At 46.5% G+C, this 25,702-nt stretch overlaps 1 protein-coding gene across 1 annotated transcript in view; it reads right to left on the bottom strand.

Annotated features, from left to right (window-relative positions):
* The window catches only part of LOC308610289 (forkhead-associated domain-containing protein 1-like), a gene marked incomplete at its 3' end in the record, with an annotated part of 101,926 nt that overhangs the window by 51,723 nt on the left and 24,501 nt on the right, over positions 1-25,702 (bottom strand). Inside the window, exons 3-5 of the mRNA XM_081259480.1 lie at positions 13,256-13,526; positions 3,990-4,099; positions 661-897 (exon numbers count right to left, since the gene is read on the bottom strand). Of these exons, the coding sequence (XP_081115606.1) occupies positions 661-897; positions 3,990-4,099; positions 13,256-13,526 (618 nt within the window). The remainder of the gene's footprint in view (positions 1-660; positions 898-3,989; positions 4,100-13,255; positions 13,527-25,702) is intronic.

Genomic DNA, 25,702 nt, shown 5'->3' with positions numbered 1-25,702 from the left:
TCTGTAGAATGGCAAGTGTCAGAAGACTGAGGTTTAACTAGCTAATGAGGGGACTTCCCTCATGGTGCAGTGGTTAAGAATCCCCCTGCCAATGCAGGGGACAGGAGTTCGAGCCCTGGTCCAGGAAGATCCCACATGCTGTGGAGAAACTATGCCCGTGGGCCACAACTACTGAGCCTGCACTCTAGAGTCCGCGAGCCACAGCTACTGAAGCCCTCATGCTGCAACTACTGAAGCCCACGTGCCTAGAGCCCATGGTCTGCAGCAAGAGAAGCCAATGCAATGAGAAGCCCATGCACCACAGTGAAGAGTAGACCCTGCTCACTGCAACTAGAGAAAGCCCGTGCACAGCAACGAAGACCCAATGCAGCCATAAATAAATAAATAAATAAAATAAAATAAATAAATAAATAAATAAATAAATAAGCTAATGCACCAAAAGCACCTGCACCGGGGCCTGAACATGGTAGGCACTTAATCAAATCTAATATTGTTCTTACAAGGCTAGAAACTTGCCAACCCTGCACTCCCTGTACTCCTCACCATGCTGTGCTCACTGCCCATTTCTAACTACCCGGTTGGCTCCCCCCAGGCTCTACCTGAGAGCTGTCACCCTGTGTTGTGACCGCAAGGCCCCGACCCACTTGTCTCTGAGCCTACCTGGTTTTTCAAGCTCTGGATCTCTCTCTGTTGGGCATCGTCCTCTTCATGCAGAACCTGAAACTTGGGTGGGCTCACCCTCTCCTTCTGCCTGGAGGCGGCTGTTTCCAACAGCTTCTGCCTCAGGTTGGCCACTTGGTTCTGCAGGCTTGCTATCACGGTGTCTTTGTATTTAGATTCAAGTTCAAAATCGGAGAGACGGCTGACTTCTTTTCCCAGCAGCAGAATTATTTCATCCTGGGTGGAGGCCAGATGGGAAATTTACTAGGTGTGGGTCTGGGTGTAAGGCTGAGCCCATTTAAAGAAAGACAGGAAAAATATGGTATCATTCTTTGGGAAGGTGAGGGCAGGCAGGGAGGGAAAAAGCAGACTTTCAAGGCTATCTCTGTCACTTGGAAAATCTCATAGAGACAAGAATTGGCTTAAAATGAGGTAATTGTATATAGACCCCTGTAATGGATGTCTATACCTCACAGGTACGGAAACTTTCCTTTCCCCGAGAATTAGACTTTCATATTAAGAACAACCATCCCACTTGGGAACTTTTGTTGCTAGAAAGTTTACTTAGAGTGTTTTCATTTATAATATTCAGCCTAGCACACTGGGGACCTAAAAAGGTAGTTAGGAAAACAACATTCTGTTTGACCACATTCTGCCTATAATGAGGGTTATTTGTTTTAACTTAAAACATTCTGAACTATTTGTTTTCCCTTTCCTCTCTTCTAATATTTCCTGCCTCTTTTGGCTATTCATGTATGAATTTTTTCCAGGTAACTCAATCTGGAAAGTAAATGAGACAGGAATACTGATTTATTTGCATGGGCTCATGTAAACTTTTGGCTGGAAAAACAAAATTGCTGGTAGACTGTACCCACAGGTATAATTAACCCTTTCCTCCATCTCTCCAGTGATAAAGCTCTGCAGCCAAAGAATTGGTTAGGTTTTCCAAAAAAGGAAAAAAAAATTCCCCCAAACTTCTCACCAGACGTTATCAATAAAATGTCAGAAAAACTGAAGAAGAAGAAGAAGAAGAAGAAGAAGAAATTCCCCAGAGGCCTTTTCCAAAGCAGTCGCAGGAGGAGGTAAACGGGCAATTTCTGGGCCAGCTCATTCCCAGGAGAGCCGTGCAGTCAGCCTCACGACCTGCTAGCTCCGTGACCTGGGGAAGGACAGGGTCTCGCTCATGAGAAAGCCTGTCTGACACAGCCAGCTGCTGCCAGGGGCCTTCCTTTGGGTCCTTGTGAAAGTTGGTGGCAAAACTTCAAGAGAGAGCATCAGACATATTCCCTACTCCTGGGCAGTTTCCCCTGTTTCACCCTGTTATGATCAGCCAGGTGCTTATTCATTTTTCATGCAACAAACATTCATCGGGCAGCAACTAAGTGCCAGGCCCCGTGCCAGTGCTGGAATATAAGAAGTTTGCAGAGGGCAGTGGACAGCTGTGGGTTCTGCTTTCCTGCTGAGGGTCCCCTTGCCCTTCTTGGAGGGAGTGTTCCTCCTTCCATTTGGTCTGGGTAGGACTGTCAGTCATGTGCCCTGCTCCTTCCTGTCCCACCTCCCCATGTGCATGTGGCCCAAGCTGGTCAATCAGAGATTTCACACATCGATTACAGAGGGAGAGGATCTTGCCTTCTTTTGGATCATGTAGGCATGTTTGCCTGAGTTTGTCTTTTCTAACACACAAAGCCAGCCTTATGAAGAAAGCCAGACACTGAGGGAAACAGAGGGGAGAAGTTGGTAGTGGGGAGGTGTTCTGATGACATTATTCAAGCTCCTGGATCTAGCCATACCTGAAGCTAGTGGCCCTTTAAATTTTCCAATAAGATGAGCTAATCAATGCTCCCCCTCAAGCTAATTTGTTTATTGTCACTTGAAGGAGTCCTGGCAAGTCAGGGTATAAACGACTTATCAAGAGAAAGAATTATTTCTATTATAAATAGAAAAAATGATAAATGGCTTATAAAAATTTTCTATAAATAGAAAAAATTATAGTGGTTGCACTATATTTCCAAGTTAAAATTGAGGCAGGTTGAAAAATGGCTACAAATACTTTGCAGTTTTGCCATCCAGTCTATTTCCCCACCCTCTAGTCTGGGCTGGCCCCGTGACTAGCTTTAACCAACGGAATGGAGTGGAAGTGATGCTGCATGATCTCCAGGCAAGTTCTTACAGGCTGTGCAGCTTCTGCTCTGGCCCCCTGGGAACCCCGAGACCACCGTGCTGTGATGAAAAGGCACATGCACAAAGGGGCGCACCAGTCCAGGCGTCCTGGCTGAGGCCCTAGATGTGGGAAGGAGGCCAATGGAGACCGACCACCAGCCTGGCCAAGCCAGCAGCTTACTGAGGCCGCATGAGTGAGGCCAGGGGACACGAGCAAAGGAACCTTCCAGGTCAACCCATAGATTCTGGGGAATAATGAATTGCTGTTTGAAGCCGCTAAGTTTTGGGATGGCTTGTTACACAGCGATAAATACAGAATCTGAGTGTGGCTTCTCGCCTTTCTGCAACATTTTTCAGAGTCTGGTCCCAGGATGCCTGGGTTGGAACCCCCTGCCTCCTGAAGGTTTGGATTTCCGTGTCTGACAAGAACCCCAGGTAGGTCTGCTCCTCACAAACTCTGAGAATTGCTGCAGGAGCAGGCCCTGGCCCTTAAGGAAAGCGAGATATTATAGACTCCTTCTTTTAGAGTAACTTTCGAGTTGTGTCTAAGTGGGGAGAAATTGACCTGGGCCCTTCCCAGGATGGCTTGAATCCACCTGTTCTGCTCGCATCCCTGCTTTAAACCTCTCTGGTTCTTTAATGAGTCTCTCGGCCCACGCCTCCCTGACTTCAGGGCTCACGTCCTCCTGCAAGGAACGTGTTTTTGCATCACTGTTCCATCACTGAAGGTTGACCAAGTGATTACTGTGTGGGAGTTAGAAGTACCCGCTGAGAAGCTAACCAGACCTCGCTTTGAATCCTAACACTGCTCCTTGCACTGGGCAGCCTTGAACACATTACTGAACCTCTCTGAGATTCAGTTTCCTCATCTGCAAAGTGAGGGTGATGCAATCTTTTTTGAAGATGGTGAAGATTAACGAGCTAATAAATGTCAAGTGTACAGGACATGGCCCAGCACAGAGTAGGTGCTCAGTACCTTGTAGTTGTAGATGTTATTTGGGATAAAGTGAGCAGTGGCCAAACCTGGCTGAATGTCTTGGGAGGAAGAGGTGGTTTCTTGGAAGTAGGAAAAAGGGACAGTCCTTGAGACACAGAGAACAAGAGGCAGTGGCAATCTCTCCATGGTCCCTCTTGCTGCTGTAGCTCTGTGCTTCCCCAAGACCCCTCACCTTATCGTGCTGGGACAGGTCCTGGTCCACAAAAATTTCTCTGTAGGGCCCTGTCCCAGGACTTTCCTCGGCCACTGATTGTTCCGACAGTTCCGCGGCGTTGGTCCACACTAACACACAAGGTCAACAGAGAATGCAGAGGAGACAGTGAGTTTCCCCAAAGTCTTAAAAAATATTTTCAGATTAACCTTCACATTCATGAGACTTATGCACTGAAAGCATTACAGGAGGACTGGAAAGGGTAAGAGCTGCCTCATTTCTCTTCCCCAGCATTAACTGCACTGATGCACTGTGGTGTGTCTCTTTCCAGACTTTTTTCTATGCTGCATAAGAGCTGAGGACCTTGGGCAAGTCATTTGCTCTCTCTAAGCCTTCGTTTCCACATACATAATTCAGGATCCCTGATAGTCTCTGTTATAAAGAGCTATCTGGAGATTAAATAGAATAATGATATAGAGCAGGGCTTGGCAAACTATGGCCCTGCGGCCAAATCTGGCCTTCTGCCTATGTTTGTAAATAAAGTTTTATTGCAACACAGCTACAGTGATTCATTTACATATTATTTATGGCTGCTTCCCAGCTACAAAGGCAGAGCTGAGTAGTTGCAGCAGAGACCATGTGACCCACAAGTACTACAGTATTTACTCTCTGGCTCTTTACAGGAGAAGTTTGCTGACCCCTCAAGTAGAGCATTTAGCCCTAAACATTAGCTATGTTTGTTTTATTGCAGCCATATCTTTTCAAGAAACAAAAATGCATTTACATGATAGAGATTCTTATCCAGCTTACTTTTCAGCTAACAATATCAAAAACATCTTCCCATGTCAGTATTTGAGGCTGTACTTGGTTCTTTTCCAGGGTAGCATTGGGGTCCATTGTACAAGTGTGCCAAACGTGTTTAACTAGGATCCACTTGATGGCCATTTAAGCTTTCCTATATTTTTTCTTATTTACCCCAGTATTACAAGGCCTTTTTATATGACTTTCAGGGATTATGGCATTGTGTTTGGGGACCCCATTCTGTATCACATCAGACATCTCGCAATTCACTCACATCAACACTGAATACATTTCTTTTTATTGGTGTAGAAACGTTTGTAAAGATTTCTATAATTCTACGTGTGAGATCACTTGGGCCCAAGCAGCGTATTTTAAATTTCCAAGTGAGTATGGTTTCTGGACAGTCACTGCACATTCTTATCTTTTTGTGAAGTGAGAAACTGAACAAATTGTTTTCAGTGGTGATGAAACTTTAATGAGTATTAACATTAATGATGAATGAAGCACTCACTGTCATGTTTGTGGACATTCATCATTTATTCATTTTGCTTCTGTATTTCTTATTTATGCATTTTAGAGTCAAAGATTCCTGCCCCCCAGCCAGGTCTCAAACCTCTTTGTGGACCCCAGAACCTCTAGTGGACATAGCTGATGGCCTGTGGTGCCCAGAGAATGCACAGCCTTGCGTGTTGAATGAGCAGCCCTGGCCACAGTGTTCCCTGGGGCGCGAGGAACAGAAGGGCCTGGAACTTCAGCAGCTGCCCATTTTCTCTCCCTCCACCTCCCCAACTAGGTCCATGATTAGAAAACTTTTATTTGAAGCTCACTGCCCCCATCTGACTCTCTTGGATCCTGAGCAGCAAAGTCCTAACTGACTACAGCAGCAGTGCCTGATAGAGAAATAATGGGAGCTACAGAATGCAATTTTCAATTTTCTAGTAGTCACGTGAAAAAGGTAAAAAGAAGAGAGGAATTTTTTAATGATCAATTTTATTTAACCCAATACATTAAAAAGCATCATTTCAACATGTAATCGACAAAAAATATGGAGATATTTTATATTCTTTTTCTTCGAGGCATGAAGCCTTTGAAATCTGGGGTTTATTTGACACTGATTGCGCATCTCAATTTGGAAACTGAGTTTTCAGGAGGAAGATTTCATCTGTTTTCATATTCCTCAAGAAATCGGCTCTCACTGGAGGAAGGTACTGACTGGCCTGTGTCCCCAGGGAGGGCCTCGGGGTCTGACCCTAACTGGGCCCCTGTCCAGTCTCAGCTTAGAGTTCTGGCGTCTGATGCCATCTCTAGGGGTGACTCCGGCTGCCTCTGCGACCCTGTCGTGGCTGTCTTGAGGGACGCTTCCCTGCAAGATGATGGCCGGAGGGGGGACTTCATCAAACTTACAGAACAGGCTGATCGATGGGGTCCCTTTACTGGGGAAGGTGTGTTTACTCAAAGTCTTTGTGGGGCTAGAATTTGCTCTGAGACTTGCTTTCCTTACACCCAGGCAGGGAGGTGCGGGAGCAGTTACCCCTCACCTGCCGCAAACTTCTTTACCGGCTACTGTTATTTATCAAAAAGAACCTAAGGGCCATGTATGACCAAACCGGCTTAACTCTAGATGCTGGATCCTTCGGAGGTCCCAGTGGGGAGAAGCCCCAGGGAGAGTCGGGAGGGCTGGGGCGGTGGGACGGCGGATATGGGGACGCAGGCACTTTAAGAATTTTCGGGCATGAGCTGTTGGCCAAAAGCCAGGGGAGTTACTTTAATATTTTAACAACCCCCAGCTGTCCTGGTGCGCTCCAATAATCACCAGTCTGCAGGAGGGGCAGTATGTGTGCACCTTAACTGTGTCTTTAAGACATTGTAAGTTGTAAATAAAAGTTAAATAACAATCATGGTTAGGTAATAACTTAATTTTTAAATTTTAATATTTAAAATTTAAATATTAAAATTTTAAAATATATAAATTATTAAGATTGTAAAATTTAAAATTTAAATATTAAAATATTAAATATTTTAATATTTACTGAATGTTCGCTATGCACCAGGCGCTGTGCTCAGCACTTACAGGCAGGATACGATTTCGTCTTCATAACAACCCAGTGAGATAGGCATTATTATTCCCATCTCCATTTTATACGTGAGAGATATGAGGCACAGAGACGTCAAGTCACCTGCTCAAGGACACACAGCTGGTAAGTGGTAGAGTCAAGGGGTGAACCTAAGTTTGTTGGATTCAGAGCCTATGCTTTTAACCACTATGTAGTCAATGTATTGAAGTGGGAAGATGTTTATGACATATTATTGAATTTTAAAAATCAGGTAGGGAATTCCTTGGCAGTCCAGTGATTAGGATTCTGTGCTTCCACTGCAGGGGGCACAGGTTCCATCCCTGGCTGGGGAACAAAGATCCTGCAAGCTGAACGGCACGGCCAAAAAAAGAAAAAAAAACCTAACCTATGTTAGGTTCATATGATCCCATTATTGGGAAAAATATATATATATATATATGAATCAAGATGCTATTTTAATAAGTCACTCCACATATTTTCTTTTCTCAGTATTCTTCCCCACCTCCCATGAGCTCTTGCCATTAAGATTTGGCCTTGGAGCTGACGTTTTATTGCCTTGTGGTAAAGGAAGGATGAGTATTAACTAGAACAGGGTGATTTTTCCCCCAGGCAAAATGATGTTTTGATTTTTGACAATGTCTGGAGACATTTTTGAGTACCACAGTTAGGGCGGTTGGTGGTGGTGGTGTTGCTACTGGTATCTCTGGTGGGTAGGAGTCAGGGATGCTGCTAAACATTCGACAGTGGACAGGACAGATCCTTCAACAAGGAGTTATGCGACCCACCTGTCACTGTGCCAAGATTGAGAAACCCTGACCTGATCTGCAGTAAATAAATCCTTGGCTTTGGGTTTTCAAATAGAATTTTTCAAGTCTAAAGCAAGGTGACAGTCTAACAGTAAACCAATTTAATTGGAAGAGCCCAGCTTTGCTAAGAGAGGAAAGAGCTTTCTCGGAACCCTTAAAAAGAGGTGTTTTCTGTCAAGAGACAGCATGGAGGACTGGAGCACAGAGTTTTCTCTAAAGCGTAGAGTAGAGAGGCCCAGACAGAAAGGAACTCCCCATGACACGGGAAGATGAAAGTCCTTTTCTGAGGATGGCAAGAGTGTCAGGGGAACGAGGGCAAACGTTTGGAAACATGAGACCTGGCTGAGAGGCTGAGGAGATAGAGCCCAGGTAGATGTGAGGGACTCTAAGCCATACGACTCATCCTTCATTTCTCCAGGGGGAATCCAAGTCCTTCAGAGAAGCCCCAAGTTCAGCATGGCACTGGAGAAACCGGTGATTACAGTGGAAAAATTTAAATGGCAGAGTGAAAAAAAGAAAAGAAACAGCCCATGTGCCATGTGTCCAAAGGACACATTAAAAAAAAAACCCCAAAAACCCTGTATATATGTTCATAAGACAGAACATGATGCATACAACAAAATGAATGAATCTCAGAAATACTATGCTGAGTGAAAAAAGCCTTCCACAAAGGAACATGTACTACATGGTTCTGTGTACTTGAGATTCTAGAACAGGAATATCTAATCCATGGCGGGAAAAGAATTCAGAAGAGTGGGTGCCTCTGGGGCCTGGGGCTGGGAATTGACTGGGGAGGGACATGAGGGAACTTTCTGGGGTGATGGTAATGTTCTATATCTTGATAGGAATTTGGGTTACATAGTTGTGCACGACTGGCACAACTCAGTGAGCACATTCAAGGTCTAACACCTTTCAGGGTGTGGTAGCCAGTCTCCAAGATGGCCCCACTGATTCTTGTCTCCTGGTATTCAGACCCTTGCATCATCCTCTCCAATACTGGATGGACTTTATATTAGTTAGCTGGGGCTGCCATAACAAAACACCACAGGAGGTCTTAACAAAAGAAATTCATTTTCTCACAGTTCTGGAGGCTGGAAGTCCAAGATCAAGGTGTGGGCAGGGTTAGGCCTCTCTCCTTGGCTTGCAGACGGCCACCTTCCTGCTGTGTCCTCACATGCCCTTTTCTCTGTGCACGTGCATCCCTGGCGTCTCTCTCTCTCTTCTTACAAGGACACCAGCCCTTGGATTAGGGCCCACCCAATCATCTCATTTTAACTTACTCATCTATTTCAATACACTATCTCCAAATATGGTCACATTCTGCAATATTGGGATTGAGGCCTCAGCATATGCATTTTGGGGGAATGCAATTCAGTCCGTAACAAAGCTTCTCTATGTAACCAAGGATATTGCAGAAATGACACAGTTTGATTCCTGAGGTTAGATCCTAAAAGACATTGCAGCTTCTGCCTCACTCTCTAGGACCACTTGTCTGGAGGAGCTGGCAGCTTGAGGATGCTCAAGCAACGTATGGAGAGGTGCACTTAGTGAAGAACTGAGGCCTCTTACCAAAAGCCATGTGAGTGAACCATCCTAGAGGTGGGTCCTCCAGCCCCAGACAAGCCCCCAGAGGACCACAGCCCAGCCACCACCATTACTGCCACCTCATGGACAAGCCTGAGCAAGAATCCCCCAGCGAAGCCATTCCCAACTTCCTGACTCAGAGAAACTAGGAGATAATAAATGTTTACTTTTGTTTTAGGCCATTACATCCTGCAGTAATTTGTTATGCAACAATAAGTAGCAAATACAGGTTTGGGCACCAGGAGTGGTGGAAAATTTAACAAAAACCCTAAAATGTGGAGTGGTTTGTGATGGAACAGTGGCCAGAAGCTGGAGGACTTTGGCCAAGAGTCTTTGAGAAAGCCTGAATAGTCTTAGTAGAAGCCCGATGGCCTTTGAGGAGGCAGTGAGGGAAGGGTTTCAGAAAAGTGAGGAAAATGTTACTGGGGTTAAGAGATCCTTGTCAGGTGGTGGCAGAAGGTTTCCTAACACGTTGCCTGTGGTCATGAGGAAGGTAGAAAATGTTTGTGATGAGGCTGAGTGGTCAAGCTAAAGAGAGTCCCAGACAGAGTCTTGGAAGGTGCTGCCTGGTTACTTCTTGCTACTTATAGTGAAATGTGAGGGGGAGAGACAGTTAAAGGAAGGGCTGTTAAATCAGGGCAATGCTCTGGGCTTGAAAATTCCCTGCCTCTCCAGGTGGCAAATGAAATATAAGAAACAGGTTCTGGGCAAAAATCAAATCAAGGGCACTCTCAAGAAAACACAGTCCAGAGAAGAAGCTGAGGGTGTGGTTGTAAAATCCTTTGTTAAGAATACAGATCCAGGGCAGTGTCCAAGAGAACCCTTCGGTCAAAGAACTGGGCTTCTAAGAAGCTTCTGTCCTTTGTCAGTCTTTGCAGAAGCCCATGGTGGAAGGGCTTGTGACAAAAAAGTCTGTGGGCATGGTTTTTGCCTGATAGGATGAACCCCAATAAGAAGCACTGCCAACTCAGACTGACAGAGACCCACAAAAGTCAAAGAAGCGTCTGGACCCCCAAGCTTCTACAGGCAGGAAGCAGGCTATAAAACTATGCAGCCACATCCAGGGGACACCTTTCATAGGAAAGGGAGGACGACTCAGAAGGCAGAACTCACGGACCAGGGGCAGAGCCAAGAGCCCTGGAAAGTCATTTCTGGGCAAGAGTTGGACTGAAGCCCAGTCAAGGAACTGCCGATATTTTACCAGCTGGACTTCAGAACTGCTTTGGGCCAGGGACTCCTGTGTGTTTCCTGTTTTTCTTCTTTTGGAACAAGAGGAGTGTATGTAGCAGTGATGCTATGTCTGTCCCACCAATATGTGCTGGGTGTGTGAGGGACAGACCCTTTGTTCAGAGGTCTTCAGATTTCTGGAAGTAGTACTTGATGAGCTGAACGTAACGTACTACACCCATGAGCCCCATCTGTACCTGGACTTGATTTAGACGAGATTCTGGAATTTGAGCCGATGCTGTTACTGGGGTGAGATTTTGGGGGGCCTCGGGAGAGAGGAGGAGGAGTGTGATTCATTGAGGACCCGAGGGCAGGCTGTGGTAGCCGGCCTCCAAGATGACTGCTGATAATCCCCGCCTCCTGGTCTTCAGGCCCGTGTGTAGTCTTCTCCCACACTGGAGGGTGACGCCCTGGGTAACCATCAGGATATTGCAACAATGACAGAGCATGACTTCTGAGGCTTAGTCACAAGAGATGTTGCCATTTCCATCTTGTCCTCCAGGATCACTTGCTCAGGAGGAGCAGCTGCCGTGTCATGAGAACGCTTGAGCCACTCTCTGGGGAGGCCCATGTGGTGAGGAACCGGGGCCTCCTGCTGACACCCATGTGAGCAGCCGTGTTCGAAGTGGATCCTCTGGCCCAGGTCAAGCCTTCAGATGACTGCAGCCTTACGAGGGATCCTGAGCCACAGCCGTCCTGCTAAGCTGCTGCCAAATTCCTGACCCCACAGAAACCGTATAGATGATAACACATGTTTGATTTTGCTTTAGGCTGCTACGTTTGGGGAGAATTCGTTATGCAATCATGATAACTAATACACATTCTGTGTTCATTTTACATGAAGGAGACAAAAAATGTTGAGTTCTAGTTAATGGTATATGTGCTAAAACATTTAGGGGGAGGACTACAGATGTGTGCTATTTATTTTGAAATGCATCCAAAAAATAAGATGGATTAATGCAGGACAAGAAGGATGGGTAGACAGAAATGTAATAAAGAGTACAGCAAAGTGTTAGCGGTAGAATTAGGAGGAGAGCTGTCTCTATAAAATTCTTTTTGCTTTGCTGTATGCTTGAAAGTTTTCACATTAAAATGCTGGGGGGGGGGCTTCCCTGGTGGCGCAGTGTTTGAGAGTCTGCCTGCCAATGCAGGGGACACAGGTTCGAACCCTGGTCTGGGAAGATCCCACATGCCACGGAGCAGCTGGACCCGTGAGCCAAAACTACTGAGCCTGCGCGGCTGGAACTTGTGCTCCGCAACAAGAGAGGCCGCGATGGTTAGAGGCCCGCGCACCGCGATGAAGAGTGGCCCCTGCTCGCCGCAGCTGGAGAAAGCCCTCGCACAGAAGTGAAGACCCAACACAGCCATAAATAAAGAAATAAATAAAATTAAATTTAAAAAAAATGCTGGGGGTAAATGGCTGAGTAATTTCTTAACTTGGGCGGTTGGTACATGAGCGTTCCTTAGACGATGATGATGATGATGTAAACTGCAGAGATACCTTTCATTTGCTCCTTAGTCTGTTTATTTCAGAATAATAACTATTATTTGAATGGCTGAGGGAAGGGACTAGGTGAGTGGTCCTGAGTGAGACCAGGGAAGGGTGTGGAGGCATCGAGAGACCTGGGGACTCAGAGGGGTCTGGGGCTGGGACACAGAAAACAGAGAATGGAACCTTCACACCAGTGGCCACAGAAGAAACCTGGGAATCATGCCAGGGACTAAGTCGACCCAGCTACTCTGCCAGTAAGCCTGGCAAGGCCAAGAGGATGGTGACAGACAGGAAGTCTCCTCCCCAAGTGCCATGAGGCCTTCTGGGGGGGAGGGGGGAGAAGGAAACCCGGATGGCTGTGTGTCCCCAAAGTGACCAGGCTGTGAGTGACAGTCACTGAGATAACCAGCCTTAAATTTGACCGAAAAGTGTTATTTTAGATTAGATTGAATACATAACCTCCGGAGAAATAATTTTCTCCATAAGCCTCAGTCTCCTCTTACCTGTAAAATGGTAATAAAATATTTAAAAACCTCCTAAGGCAAGAGGGATTTCAGTTACCAATATGTCTGTACATCTGAGTTGAAGTATATAAATTTAGATTCTGATACAAATTCATATATATTCATATATATGTACAAACACACACACACACTCACCACAGAGGTACTGACGTGTGCAGATGGGCAGAGCACAGTCTTGGAGGAGTTTGTACCAAAAAGTCAACAGGGAGAATTCTGGTGATAAGGGTGACAGCTTATCTTTTACTGTTTTCTAACTTTCTGCTTATCCCAATTTTTTCACATTTGATTATGTTCTACTTCAGAACCAGAGAACATAAGCAAAAGCCAGAGAAAGACAAATATCATACCATATTGCTTATATGTGGAATCTAAAAAAAAGGTACAAATGAACTTATCTACAAAACAGAGATAGAGTTACAGATGTAGAAAATAAACTTATGGTTACCGGGAATAAGAGGGGGGAGGGATAAATTGGAAGAGAGGGATTGACATACACAATACTATACATAAAGGAGATAACTAAGAAGGACCTACTGGATAGCACAGGGAACTCTCCTCAATACTCTGTAATGGTCTATATGGGAAAAGAATCTAAAAAAGAGTGGATACATGTATATGTTGAACAGATTCAGTGTGCTGCATACCTGAAACTAACACAACACTGTAAATCAACTGCACCTCAATAAAAATTAAAAAAAAAAGGGGAAAGCAGAAACTGAGACCCATCCTCCTAGCAAAAGCCCCTCCCCTAAGCCGCCAAGGAAGCGCCCATGAGTACCTTGCCTGATGATGGGAACGCTGTGGGCGGCTCTGTCCACCTTGAAGGAGAACATCTTCTCGCTGGCACTCACGGGCCGCCTGTGGGAGGCTGGTGGGACCATGGGGGGCTCGGGGGACCCCTGCGACCAGCTCCTCTGCACTGGCGCTGTCCAGATGCCCGGGTAGAAGGGGGTCTGTGTTGGTGAGGGTGACTGGTTCAGTTCCTGGGTGGCCCAAGGTGGCTGTGGCCTTGGCCAAGGTGCTGGGCCCCTCACCCATGGGAAGGAGACCTGCAGGGGCAGACAAGAGGGTCAGGGGAGGTTACGAGCAGCTGGGGTGGTCTTCACCTTTCTGTCCCGGCGACATAATTGCTGCCCTAGATTTCGGCGTATAAGTCACTTCTCCCAAGAATCCCTCCCACACTCTCCCCAAATTTGGGATGGCGGTCCCCACCATGGGTCACCTTGCACACTATCGCACCACCATTTATTGGGTGCAGCCTTCGTGCCAGGCACCCACTCAAGAGATTCACATGCATTACCTCATTTAATACCCCTGATGCTCTGTGATGAGCCCGAGGCTGAGCAAGACCTAGTGACTTTCCCAGGACCACAGATTTGGCAGTGAGCGTCTGAGCTGGTACAACGCCACCTCTGAGCTCTGAGAGGCTGACAGCTTTTTGTCTACCTTGCTCAGCACCGTATCCTCAGCTCCTAGAATAAACCCTTGGCACATACACAGTAGGTCCTTAAATATTGGTTGAAAGAATGAATGAACACATCTCCGAGATTCAAGCCCAGCTCTCCAGGACACACACATCCACACTGTGTGTCTCCCTGGCACTCCCATTCCACCTCTTCCCCCGAAGCCGAGAGCTCTGGGGTGGCAGGCACCCCAACTGGCTCGAAACCCAGCTGGCTCATTAGCCTGTGACCCTCAACATCTGCCACATCTGATTCTTGGCAGACGCTCCATAAATATCTATCGAGGGAACCTTTTTTCATCTGACCCGGCGGAAGATGTCTCTATCTACTTTCATTAGAGAGCACATCAAAATCCATCTACACCGGGAGAAGCAAATGCTGAGAGGTGCTGACACCTGGCTTTTTCTTGGTTAATGCTGTTGTGGCCGTCCCTCCCCGAGCCTAGTGGTTAAACCGTGACATCGTGAATGCTACCATTTATTGTAATTACTCACCGATTTCTCGTGATAGCCCTGAAGGGGAGGAGCTCTCCTTATTCCTAGCTTACAAATGAGGCTTGGAGAGGTTAAGGACTTCACCAAGCTCAGGTGGTGGTGGAGAGGGTGGTGGGACTGGGGTTCTGGAAAGCTCTTTCCCTCTCTGTCTCTCTCTCCCTTCTCTGCCCCAACCCCACCCCCAGTCGCTTGGCAGAAAAAAACACACTTTTCAAGGAAGAAGCTAAGTTCAAAGGTTTGCCGCCTGTGGCGGTCACGTTTCTCTTTCTGCAGACTGCAGACACAGAATGAGAAACAGGACAGAATGCTTCCGAAATAGGAGCACTGGCAGACAGAACTTCCTATAGCTCCAGCTGGATTGTATTCAAGAGGAAGGTTCTCCACTCACTCAGGTTCCCAAACCAGTCTTTTAGCTACAGTCTTTCCCAGCCAAGTCAAGAATCTGGTGAATTCCCCTGAAGACTTTTTTGGAGTCAGGGAGAACACTGTTTGGGAAAATCAAACTCCAATTGCCTGGCAACACCTGGCCCAGCATTTATGATGACACTGGCCCCGTTGAAACCTGTTTCAGGAACGGACTTGGCAGTGTTCCAGAACTCTGTTACCTTATGTGAAGATTCGAATTTCTCTCCACTGTGGGCACCTCAGTCTCCACCTAAGCTTTCTTCCTTTCTCTCCTTTCAGAAGCTGAGGTGTCCTGCTTCTGCCTTGCACTCAATTCTCCATCCATCCTATCCCTTCCCGTCCTCTCCTCTGGGGCTGTCTTGCCTCAATCATTCCTACAACCTTTCCTCATCGATTTAATAAAGATTTATCGAATGAAAGGGCTGAAGGTGGGAAGGGGGAAATTTGAATATGTTTTACCCCCGCCTGATAGAAAACAAATCGAGAGACCACGGGTAGTGTGGAGGAATTCCCTTTTGTGCTGGGATGCTCAGGTAGATGTGCCTCACTGCCCACTAACTGCCAGGGTGCTAAAGGGAGTGCTCATATCTCATGCCTCAAGTGGTTCACTGCCGTAGTGGACAGGCCGCAACCCACCTGGCTCTTCTGGAAATTCCAAGAATCTCCCTCCCAATCTGTCGGCCCATTGCTGTGGGTGGGGCTAAGCAATCAACCAATCACACTCCCTGGACATACTGATTGGTTCAGTGGTGGGGCAAGTGATGCAATCAGAGCCAAGGAGACCCAAGAAGACTTGGCTGGACACCAGGATCTGGAGTGACCTGGTGGGACTTCAGAATGCAGCCAGCATGAGGGAGTGGAGCCCAGACATGGAGAGAGAGAAGCGTTTTATTTATTTTTCAAATTGTGGTAAATAACCTGCAACATAAAATTTATCATCTTAGCCATTTTAAAGTATACAGTTCAGTGGTGTTATGTATAGTCACATTTCTGTGAGATGGATCTCCAGAACTTTTTCGTCTTGCAAAACGTAAACTCTATTAACCATTAGACAACAACTCCCCATTGCCTCCGCCACCCAGCCCGTGGTGACCAACATTCTGTCTCTATGAATTGGACTACTCTAAGTACCAAGTACCTCAAATAAGTGAAATCACATGGTACCTGTCTTTTTGTGACTGGCGTATTTCACTTAGCATAGTGCCCTCAAGGTTCATCCATGTTGTAACATGTCAGAATTTCCTTCTTTTATTTTATTATTTTTGTGTGTGTGTGGTAGGCAGGCCTCTCACTGCTGTGGCCTCTCTCGTTGTGGAGCACAGGCTCCGGACGCGCAGGCTCAGCGGCCATGGCTCACGGGCCCGGCCGCTCCGCGGCATGCGGGATCCTCCCGGACTGGGGCATGAACCCGTGTCCCCTGCATCGGCAGGCGGACTCTCAACCACTGCGCCACCAGGGAAGCCCTTCCTTCATTTTTAAGGCTAAATAATATTCCACCATACAGTTTAGAGTGTATTTTTTTAATCCATTAAGCGTCATGGGCACTTGGGTGGTTTCTACCTCATGGCTATTAGAACTATGCTGCTGTGAACATGGTGGGGAAAATAAGGAAGCTGGTTTTGAGCACTGGCTGGAGTGCTACCCTGAAGTGCTCCATCTCTGAGGCTGGCTAGAGCTGGTTTCTGTTGCTTGCAACACACAGAGCCCGAACGATAGGGCCCCTAGTGGGAAGGAGCCAAAGATGTATAAACGCAGCAGAGACTCCAAGCTCTTCGGGTTTAAAAATTTAAAAATAAAGTTTTTTTTTTTTTCTCTGAAGCATGTTGGTTGAGGGTAGCTTTAGTTGGATGGTTAAAGTTGGTTTTCTCTAGTTTCCCGGCTTGCTTTATCAAAGGGAAGGTCAAGGTTTTCTCAGAAATTGCTGCTGGCAACTACAACGATACAGGCAGGGAGAAAAGCAAACATAAGAAGAAGACTCACATTAAAAGCTAGCTCTGGGCTGTACAGGAAGCATGGGGTCAAGGTCAGTTATCAACAAGTTTGTTTTTATTATTTATTTATTTTAGATTTAATTCTATTTATTTTTGTCTGTGTTGGGTTTTCGTTGCTACGTGCAGGCTTTCTTTAGTTGCCGCGAGCGGGGGGCTACTCTTGTTGTGGTGCGCAGGCTTCTCCTTGTGGTGGCTTCTCTTGTTTCGGAGTGTGGGCTCTAGGCGCATGGGCTGCAGTAGCTGGGGCACATGGGCTCAGAAGTTGTGGCACGTGGGCTCTAGAGCGCAGGCTCAGTAGTTGTGGCGCATGGGCTTAGTTCCTCCACGACATATGGGATCTTCCCAGACCAGGGCTCGAACCTGTGTCCCCTGCACTGGCAGGTGGATTCTTATCCACTGTGTCACCAGGGAAGTCTTCAAGTCTGTTTTTAGAAACTTTAGTTCAAAAATACATGCTAATGCCTTTTCTCTTTCTTTGTGTCTGTTCTCTGACCATATGGTATGTTGCCATGGTTGGGTTTTTAGTTTTGTTTTTGAGGTAGCATATGTGATACTCCTGATTTCTTTTCCATACTACCTTTAAAATAGCAGGTTGGGGCTTCCCTGGTGGTGCAGTGGTTGAGAGTCCGCCTGCCGATGTAGGGAACACGGGTTCGTGCCCTGGTCCGGGAAGATCCCACATGCCACAGAGCGGCTAGGCCCGTGAGACATGGCCGCTGAACCTGCGTGTCTGGAGCCTGTGCTCCGCAACAGGAGAGGCCACAACAGTGAGAGGCCCGTGTACCGAAAAAAAAAAAAAAAGGAGATGTCAACCACCTGGATTAACCATGACCACATCCACGGCTGAATTTATATTAGCTTTAATAAACACAGGTCAATTATTTACTCAAGAAATCACTATCCATTTTTTTTCAGATTATCTATTTGTTCTTTGTGTTATTTCCCCAATATCTGCTTCTAACCCTGAAAAGAGTGTAAGTTGAATGGGACACCCTAAAAAAACTTCGAAGTAGTTTGCACATCGAGTGCCTACAGTACACATGAATTCTGCCAGGAAGCCCTGGAGCCTGCAGAGAAGGTGGAAACTTAGACCTTGCCCTTGGAGAGCTTGTTATGTGCTCTGCCATTTGTAAGTAATTGTGGACAATACAACGACTATGAGCCACTGTGTAGAGAAGCCACAGATGTGCCACAGACTGTGCTGGGCACTTAATGCATGTGGTCTCATCTGATCTCCAGAATAATCTTGCAGGAGGCATTTTACCCCTCATTGTGTGGATTAAGAAACTGAAGCTCAGAGAGGTTAAATGACTTGCCCAACCTCTCACGGCCAGGAAGTGGTGACACAATTTGACTCCAATACCTGTGCTCTTAGGACTTCTAGGTTACTCGAAGTCATGATTTATTACCTGTTTTCCATACTCACAAACGGATCTTAGACGATTGGTTAGTGAATGATAGGATATTTTCCAAGTTAAAAAAAGGAAATGAACATTAGATGGTGTGAAAAAACACAAGACATCGCATGGGCTACTTAGAAATGGGATTTTCTAGGAACACTGACAACTGTCTTATGGAAGTGTTATTCTTTCTGGTACATGCCACGCCCTGGAAGCAGCTCAGAGGACCCCAGACTCCATCCGGGAAGACCTGTGGTATGTTCACTGCTGTACCAGAGGAGTGCTGGGGCCAGCTGGTACCCGCCCACGAGAACTGATTGTTAAATGTCCAGGAATTTTGCCAACTGGTTGAGAAACACAGCCATTAATAAGAATTAACTTACATAAATTTACAATTAAATTATATCAGAAACAATTGGTATACAAACTTAAAAGTCACCCCTTCCTAATTATTTTACTCTATTTTATTATTACCTATGCTCTTGAGGTTATTTCACTCTACTATATGTTTCTGTTGGAAATGTTACATAGTAATGCGTTACCACACCTCTCTTTCCTTCTCTGTATTCAGGGATGTGTCACTGGGAGCTGGAAATTGACCGTGGAGGGCGTATTACACCATAGAAATCAGGAAATGTTATAAATGAGGGCTTGGTTTTTAAAAAGTTTTATAAATAGGTTTAATAATGGTGGTTCATGTAGAGCTTGATTTTGTTTGTTTGTTTGTTTTGTTGATTGCCTAGACTTAAGACGGTAATGGAGAAAATGTTAACAATGCAGATTATACAAAAGCATGTTGTGTCTTAGCCGTTATGTTATGAATAGAGCAAAAAATTGGGGAAACGTTCTTCCAGTATTTAAAAATTATTATCTGATGCAGCAACAAAGTCACTCATGTCACTGATGAACATGTGAAGTTCTAACGTCTTTCTTTTTTCACTTGTATTATTCATAAATCCAAAAATCCAAAAATACCCACCAGTGCTCAGGTTGGGAACTCTCTCATTCGTCAACTGCAATGAGAAATTGGCTATGGATACAAGAGTTCACCTAAAGTCAATGAAAGCATTCTGTGAGACTCAGCTGGCTATATAGAATTTACAAGAAAGAGTACTGTATATCTTGTTACATGGAAAGACTGTGCTACACATTCTTTATATCAGTAAACCTTATGCTATGCATCCATGTACTTTACTTTTCCCAGAGAGCTGGTCATTAAATATTTACCAGCCAATTGCTGGCTGTGCTGGCACCCAGCAGAGTGCCTGCTACTCATGGTAGGTGTTCGCTGACTGAGCTGAACAGTTGGCAAATGGAGTGTAAATAAAAAGCACTTTGATTCTGGGGCTGGGATGGGGAAAACACATGCTAAGCCTGGTGCATCTTGTAACAGCAGAGAGTAAGCAAGTGCCCAAAACGAAAAGGTGGGGAGATGCTCAAGGACACAGCAAGCAATCTGAAAGAGCTCCCAGTGGCCAAGGCTGGAAGAATTTGAGCGATGAACAAGTTAATGAGTATTGGATTATAATTCAAAGTGTAAAATCAGTATACATGGATCCATACTGACATAGATACATTAGTGAGTAAATACATAAAGGAGGGAGAAGAGACCGGCTTCCTTACAGAAGAATTTAACATACATAGATGTGGAGCTTAATTCCCATGGTCTGGAAGGGCCTGGGGGGTAGGGGTGATGGTGGCGAGCAGGGACACTGACCGCAGCATGGAGGAGCCATGGACCTGGAAAGACAGAATGGAGACTAGAAAACATGGCCAGTAGATCTCAGAAGCCAGGAGAGGGTGCTACTTGGTGCCAGGACAAATGGCCTTTATCTCAACAGCTACCGGGGTGTCACCGTAACTCAGAGACGGGTAATAATTCTATGTCCCCAAGAAAAGGGTAAATCATGTACGGGGCTTCAGTGTGAGAAATCAGGGTTATACATTTAGAACACAGAACCGCCAAGTTATACATTATTTTTAGGTTTTGGAACTTAAAAGAATTAAGTCCCTTTGAGCTGTTCAGAAAAGCCATTCGTTTGGGGTTTTCCCAGCTGTGTTAAAGGAGATCTGGCCCATCTAATTTTCCCATTTTCTTGTAAATCTTCAATCTTACGGTTTTTCCTTTCCTTTCAAGTTCTAATCAGCTTCCTGGTCAGTCCATAAAATGGGAAATAGAATCTAATGAGAAAACAGCCGGATTTTTGCAAATAGCTTTTGCTACCCCTAGACTTGGCCTGCTTCAATTCGGTCTTGCCAGATAGAGAGACGGAATGAATGAATGAATGAATGATCATCAACTAAGTTCAGAGAAGGAGCAACGTGGTTCTGATTTGGTAACAAAGGGTGTGGTCTGCCAGAGGAAGCAGGACGCGGCCTGGTTCCTGACCGAGTCTGGGTTCTGTCTCAGCAGGATGCTAAGGGTTCAGCCCGCGATCCCGTCTCCACCTCCCCCGATGTCATCTGCATCGCCTGTAGACATCTGGTGACAACACAGCCTCAGGGGTCCTTTTGTGTGAGTTTCTGCTGCAGAGGCCGAGCCTGAGGCTGTCTGCTGCCCTGTGCCCTCCACTTCACTGGTCTCGGGAAATCGCCTTTGATATAAAACACCCAGCCTCAGGAGTTCTCATCACATAAGTAAGTCCCCACGGGACCTGTAAGAGCACAGGGTAGAGGAAATCCTACAAGGTCAGGTAGGAGATGACAAAGCTTGACCAGAAAGAGGCTTTGTTCTGAAGGGCACCATACTCTCTGGTCATTCACTCAGTTGCCGGCTTCTCAACCCCCGGTACAGTAAAGCCACATCCTCCTCAAAAACGGGCCCTATTCAGAGGTCCCAGGAACGTGGAAACACCACCCTTCTTGGGGATGGACAACTAAGGCCCAGACTCTGAGCTTCTCATCACACCAGTTCACCACAGGAGAGAAATGAGCAACTCTGCTTCCTTGGAGACTGGCCTGGGACTTTTCCAATGGAAAAGTGGATTATTTGTCATTTTCCTCCTCCCAGATCCCTAGTGGCAAATCCCATTAGCAAGGCTCCACTTAGGCAATAGGAATGCTTCCTAATGTCATGGACATCTTCTTTGTTTTTGCCTCCCCCGCATCCATTTCTTCCATCTTCTGGATGGGCACCTTAATTTTTTTGCAGGGAAGACACCCTTTCCCTGACAATCCTGAGTCCATAGAATTCTGACCCTTCCACCCCAGGGGTGAGACCATAACCCAGGCCTGGCCAATCAGAGCATTCCTTGCCCCTGGCCTCAGTGATTGGTTCAGGGGAAGCCACGTGATCCAAGCCACTGTCAATGAAGATGCTGGCTCTTTCCCTGGAACTGCTACTTTGTAGGGTGCTGGGGCTGCTGGTGGCCACTTTCCTACAGGTGAGGCAAGAGTCTGTCTGAGATTGGGAAGCTAACAGGGAAGAAAGAGTCAGATTCCTGACCATGATTTGGGCGCCTGGATCCAGCTGGGCCTAAGCTGCAGCTTTTGGCCTTTTCAGTTCCATGAGCTTTTTTTTTTTTTTTTTTTTGCTTAGGCTAGTTTTAGTTGGTTTTCTGACACTTGCAAACAATCAAATTTCCTGGACAGTATGCTTACTGAGACTTTAGCATAAGCATCACTATGTACTCAGAGTGAAAGTTGTTTTAAAGGTTATGACATGCTCAAATAAAACCCACCAGACTGTCATCATGCACCAAGTTTACCTTTCAACTTATAAAAGTAAAGCAGCATCTCCAGAGAAGAATGATTTAAGATCAAGGAATCAGTCATAAGACAAGTAGTAAAACGCTGCTTAGAGAAACTTTGATAGATAAATAGTTCTCTAGCTACAGCAGGCTTCAGACTACAAACCCCAAATTTCTGCTTCAAAAGTGACTCAGGGAAGACATTCCATAGTTTCATTTATTTCGTTTTTTGGCCTCGCCGTGCACTTGTGGGATCTTAGTTACCTGACCGGGAATTGAATCCAGGCCCTCAGCAGTGAGAGCACTGAGAGCACTGAGTCCTAACCACTGGACCACCAGGGAATTCCCAACAGTCCACAGTTTTAAAAGAAAACTTTCCAGTTGAAGAAACAGGTAAAATTTATAATATGCATCTGTTGTATATATAATATGTTAATGTCTAGTACATTTATCAGATCCATGTTAATGTAATTATATTATTACTATATTTGCAAATGCATATATATGTGTATGTATATTTAGAACCACATATTTCCAGCTCTTTTTTAAAGAGGTATTGAAAAGCCTGTTCAAAATTTAGTTTTCCAGCTTGTCTGTTTTTTCTTATTCCTCAGTAAACTTAAGCAATTAACCAGCACATTTCCTGGCACACAGTAAGGCTCAATCTGAGTGAGTTCTTTCTCCCCAGCTCCCCCCTCTATTTTAAGTTCTTCTTTTAGAAACCAAGTCAAATGAAAGAGGCAGGACTGCATAGTGTTACAGGCAGAGGCTGGTCAACGTTTTCTGTAGAGCCAGACAGTAAGCATTTCCAGCCCTGTGGGCCATAGGATCTGCCCAGCTTACTCTGCCATTGTAGCCGACAACACAGGCAATACTGAAATGAATGGGATGGCTGTGTTCCCAGGAAACTTTACAGAAACAGGCGATGGACCGCACTTGGCCCTGGGCCATAACGTGCCGACCTCAGGTTAAGACCTTGGGATCCGGCGTCACACAGACTCTGGTCCGGCTCCCGGCTCTGCTCCGTCTCTGGGACCCTGACGAGTGTGTCATTTCTGTGCCTTGTCTGTAAGACACAGGGATACCAACAGCCATTTCTTAGTCTGTGAGAAGTGGGTGAGATAGTGCACCTGAAATGCTGTGAACACGTCCTGGTCCATAATAAATGAGCATAAAACATTAGCCACCAGGTGTGATCACCATCGTCAAAAAAGGAGAAGAAAGGGCGCAACTGAATTTGTCCAGGAACGGCAGCAATATCCCTGGTAGAGAGTTAGTGGGTGGACTTCCCTGGGGGTGCAGTGGTTAAGAATCCGCCTGCCAATGCAGGGGACAGGGATTCGAGCCCTGGTCCAGGAAGATCCCACATGCCGCGGAGCAACTAAGCCCATGGGCCACAACTACTGAGCCTGTGCTCTAGAGCCCGCGAGCCACAACTACTGAGCCCGCGTGACACAACTACTGAAGCCCACGCACCTAGAGCCCATGCTCCGCAACAAGAGAAGCGACCGCAATGAGAAACCCGCGCACTGCAACGAAGGGTAGCCCCCGCTCGCCGCAACTAGAGAAAGCCCGCGTGCATCAACGAAGACCCAACGCAGCCAAAAATAAATAAACAAAATAAATAACATAATTAAAGAAAAAACAGTTAGTGGAGCCAAGGACTTCCCTGGCCGTCCAGTGGTTAAGACTCCACGCTTCCAATGCAGGTGGTGCAGGTTTGATCCCCGGTTGAGGAAGTAAGATCCGGCGTTAGTGCAGCCTAAAAATAAGTTAGTGGAGCCAAACAAGCAAGGAAGCCAGGTAACTGAAAATGCATTTTCTTCTATTATCAGTGGCTTTCGTTTTTACCCACATAATGAATCATCCCCTGTCAGCGTGTGAAATTACAGGTTGGACTGCGAATTGCAAGACCTTCCTTAACCGCTGGGCAGTGAAGGACCTGCCTGGGCTCTCACGGCCCCATGATGCTTCGTGCTAGTAGGAAAAGCCTCCAAAAGACTCAGGAGAGCTGGCTTTTAATCCTGGCTCTGGATCTATAGGACTGATGCCTAACCTTGGGGAAGTCGCTGAAACTCTCTGAGCCTCAGTTTATGCCATGATAGGGGTGGTCCCAGGGACCTCTATAAAAACAACTGAAGGGGGAAAGGGGACCTGGGATTAATGAGTAGCTCCTTGGCAGAAATTGGAAATTGAAGCTCAGAAAGGTAAATTCAGTTGAAGCTGGCATTTCAACTTGGGTCCATCCAACTCCAAAGCCCTTGCTTTCTGGATTGTGTTCTGCAGAGCTTCCCCATTAAAGCAGCAAGGAATATTGGCCGACAGAGGGCGCGCTTCTCACAAGACAGAACGTCATGACATTGCAGGGACAGAAGACAGTATCCAGGAGCCAAGTGGGAGAGCCTGGCTGGACTGGGAACAGGGCAGAGCAGGCTACAGGGAAGGCCAGACACAGGCTGTCATGGGGATGGGGGCTGCCGACAAGGAGCTGTCAACCCCTCATGGAACAACTTGGCACGTCATTTGTGGCCCCTGGCTTCCTTTTTCATTGTGGCCATTTCCATCTGTTTTGCCGTATTTCAGAACAGAGAGAGACATGATTGATACATATGGGTGACGTGGGTTTCCTTACTCAGCTGCCTTGTAAGAACGGCGCCACTGTGACTAGCACAACTTGTTTCCACACCTCCTTTCCCAGAGCTCAGAAAGCACGAGTAAAGGCAACAACCAACAAAACACACAACACGGCAGCACACCTGACTCTGGGACTTCAATTTCCCACGCCTGGTGCCAAGACTCTATGGGATTAATCAACGGTTGCTTCAGGGCATTGCAGATGGCCCTGCGGGTTATGTCCTGCACAACTTCAGTGGGCGCCATCCACATGGACTACGTTGTGAATGGTGACCCTGGAGTTGTGCAACATGGCAGCCCTAGGTAATACTTTGATGAGAGAGCTATAATTTACACAGTATGGTCCTGGGGGCTTCCCTGGTAGTGCAGTGGTTGAGAGTCCACCTGCCGATGCAGGGGACACGGGTTTGGGCCCCGGTCCGGGAAGATCCCACATGCCGCGGAGCGGCTGGGCCTGTGAGCCATGGCCGCTGAGCCTGCACGTCCGGAGCCTGTGCTCTGCAACGGGAGAGGCCACAACAGTGAGAGGCCCGCGACCACAAAAAAAAAAAAAAGGATGGTCCTGGGCACAACCTGGCTGCCAATGCACTTTGTCAAACAAGAGTTTTTCTTTATATTTTTCCATCTTGTATGTTATTCTATGGGTAATTTATCTGCAAATGTATTTATCTGCTAGCGGGGGCAGGTCTTGGGAGGTTTCCCTGTCCATAAGGACACTTACAAAGGAGGCATCTTGGCTGCTCCATGCTGGTTTGCTTGACTCTAAAGCTGAGGGTTATCATGTGCTTATTAGGTGCCAGACGCTGGACTAAGCAATTTACGCACTTTGCCCACTTAATTCCACAGTCACTCAAGGTGGTAGGAACTATTGTTACAGGAGTGGGGACCGAGGCCCTGAGAGGTAGATGATTTGTGCACGTCCAGTATAAAAGCCGGTCAAGAGCAGGGCTGGGACGGCGCTGGAGTCAGCCTGACCTCAGGGCACGTGCTCTAACCACTGAGACATCTGCAAACACATCTGGATTCCTAACCGCCCGCACCTCCCCCGCCTCCCCCAATAAAATGCCGTCACACCCTCCTCTACTGGTTAGGGTCACCACAAAGCCTGAAATAAATGCTTTCATTTGGGAACTCTTTGTCGGGAGAAGA

This window comes from Mesoplodon bidens (assembly GCF_964165515.1).
Source record: "Mesoplodon bidens genome assembly, contig: HAP1_SCAFFOLD_349, whole genome shotgun sequence".
Lineage (NCBI taxonomy): Eukaryota > Metazoa > Chordata > Mammalia > Artiodactyla > Ziphiidae > Mesoplodon > Mesoplodon bidens.
The sequence above is the reverse complement of the archived record's forward strand: the minus strand, read 5'-3'. Positions and strand labels throughout refer to the sequence as shown.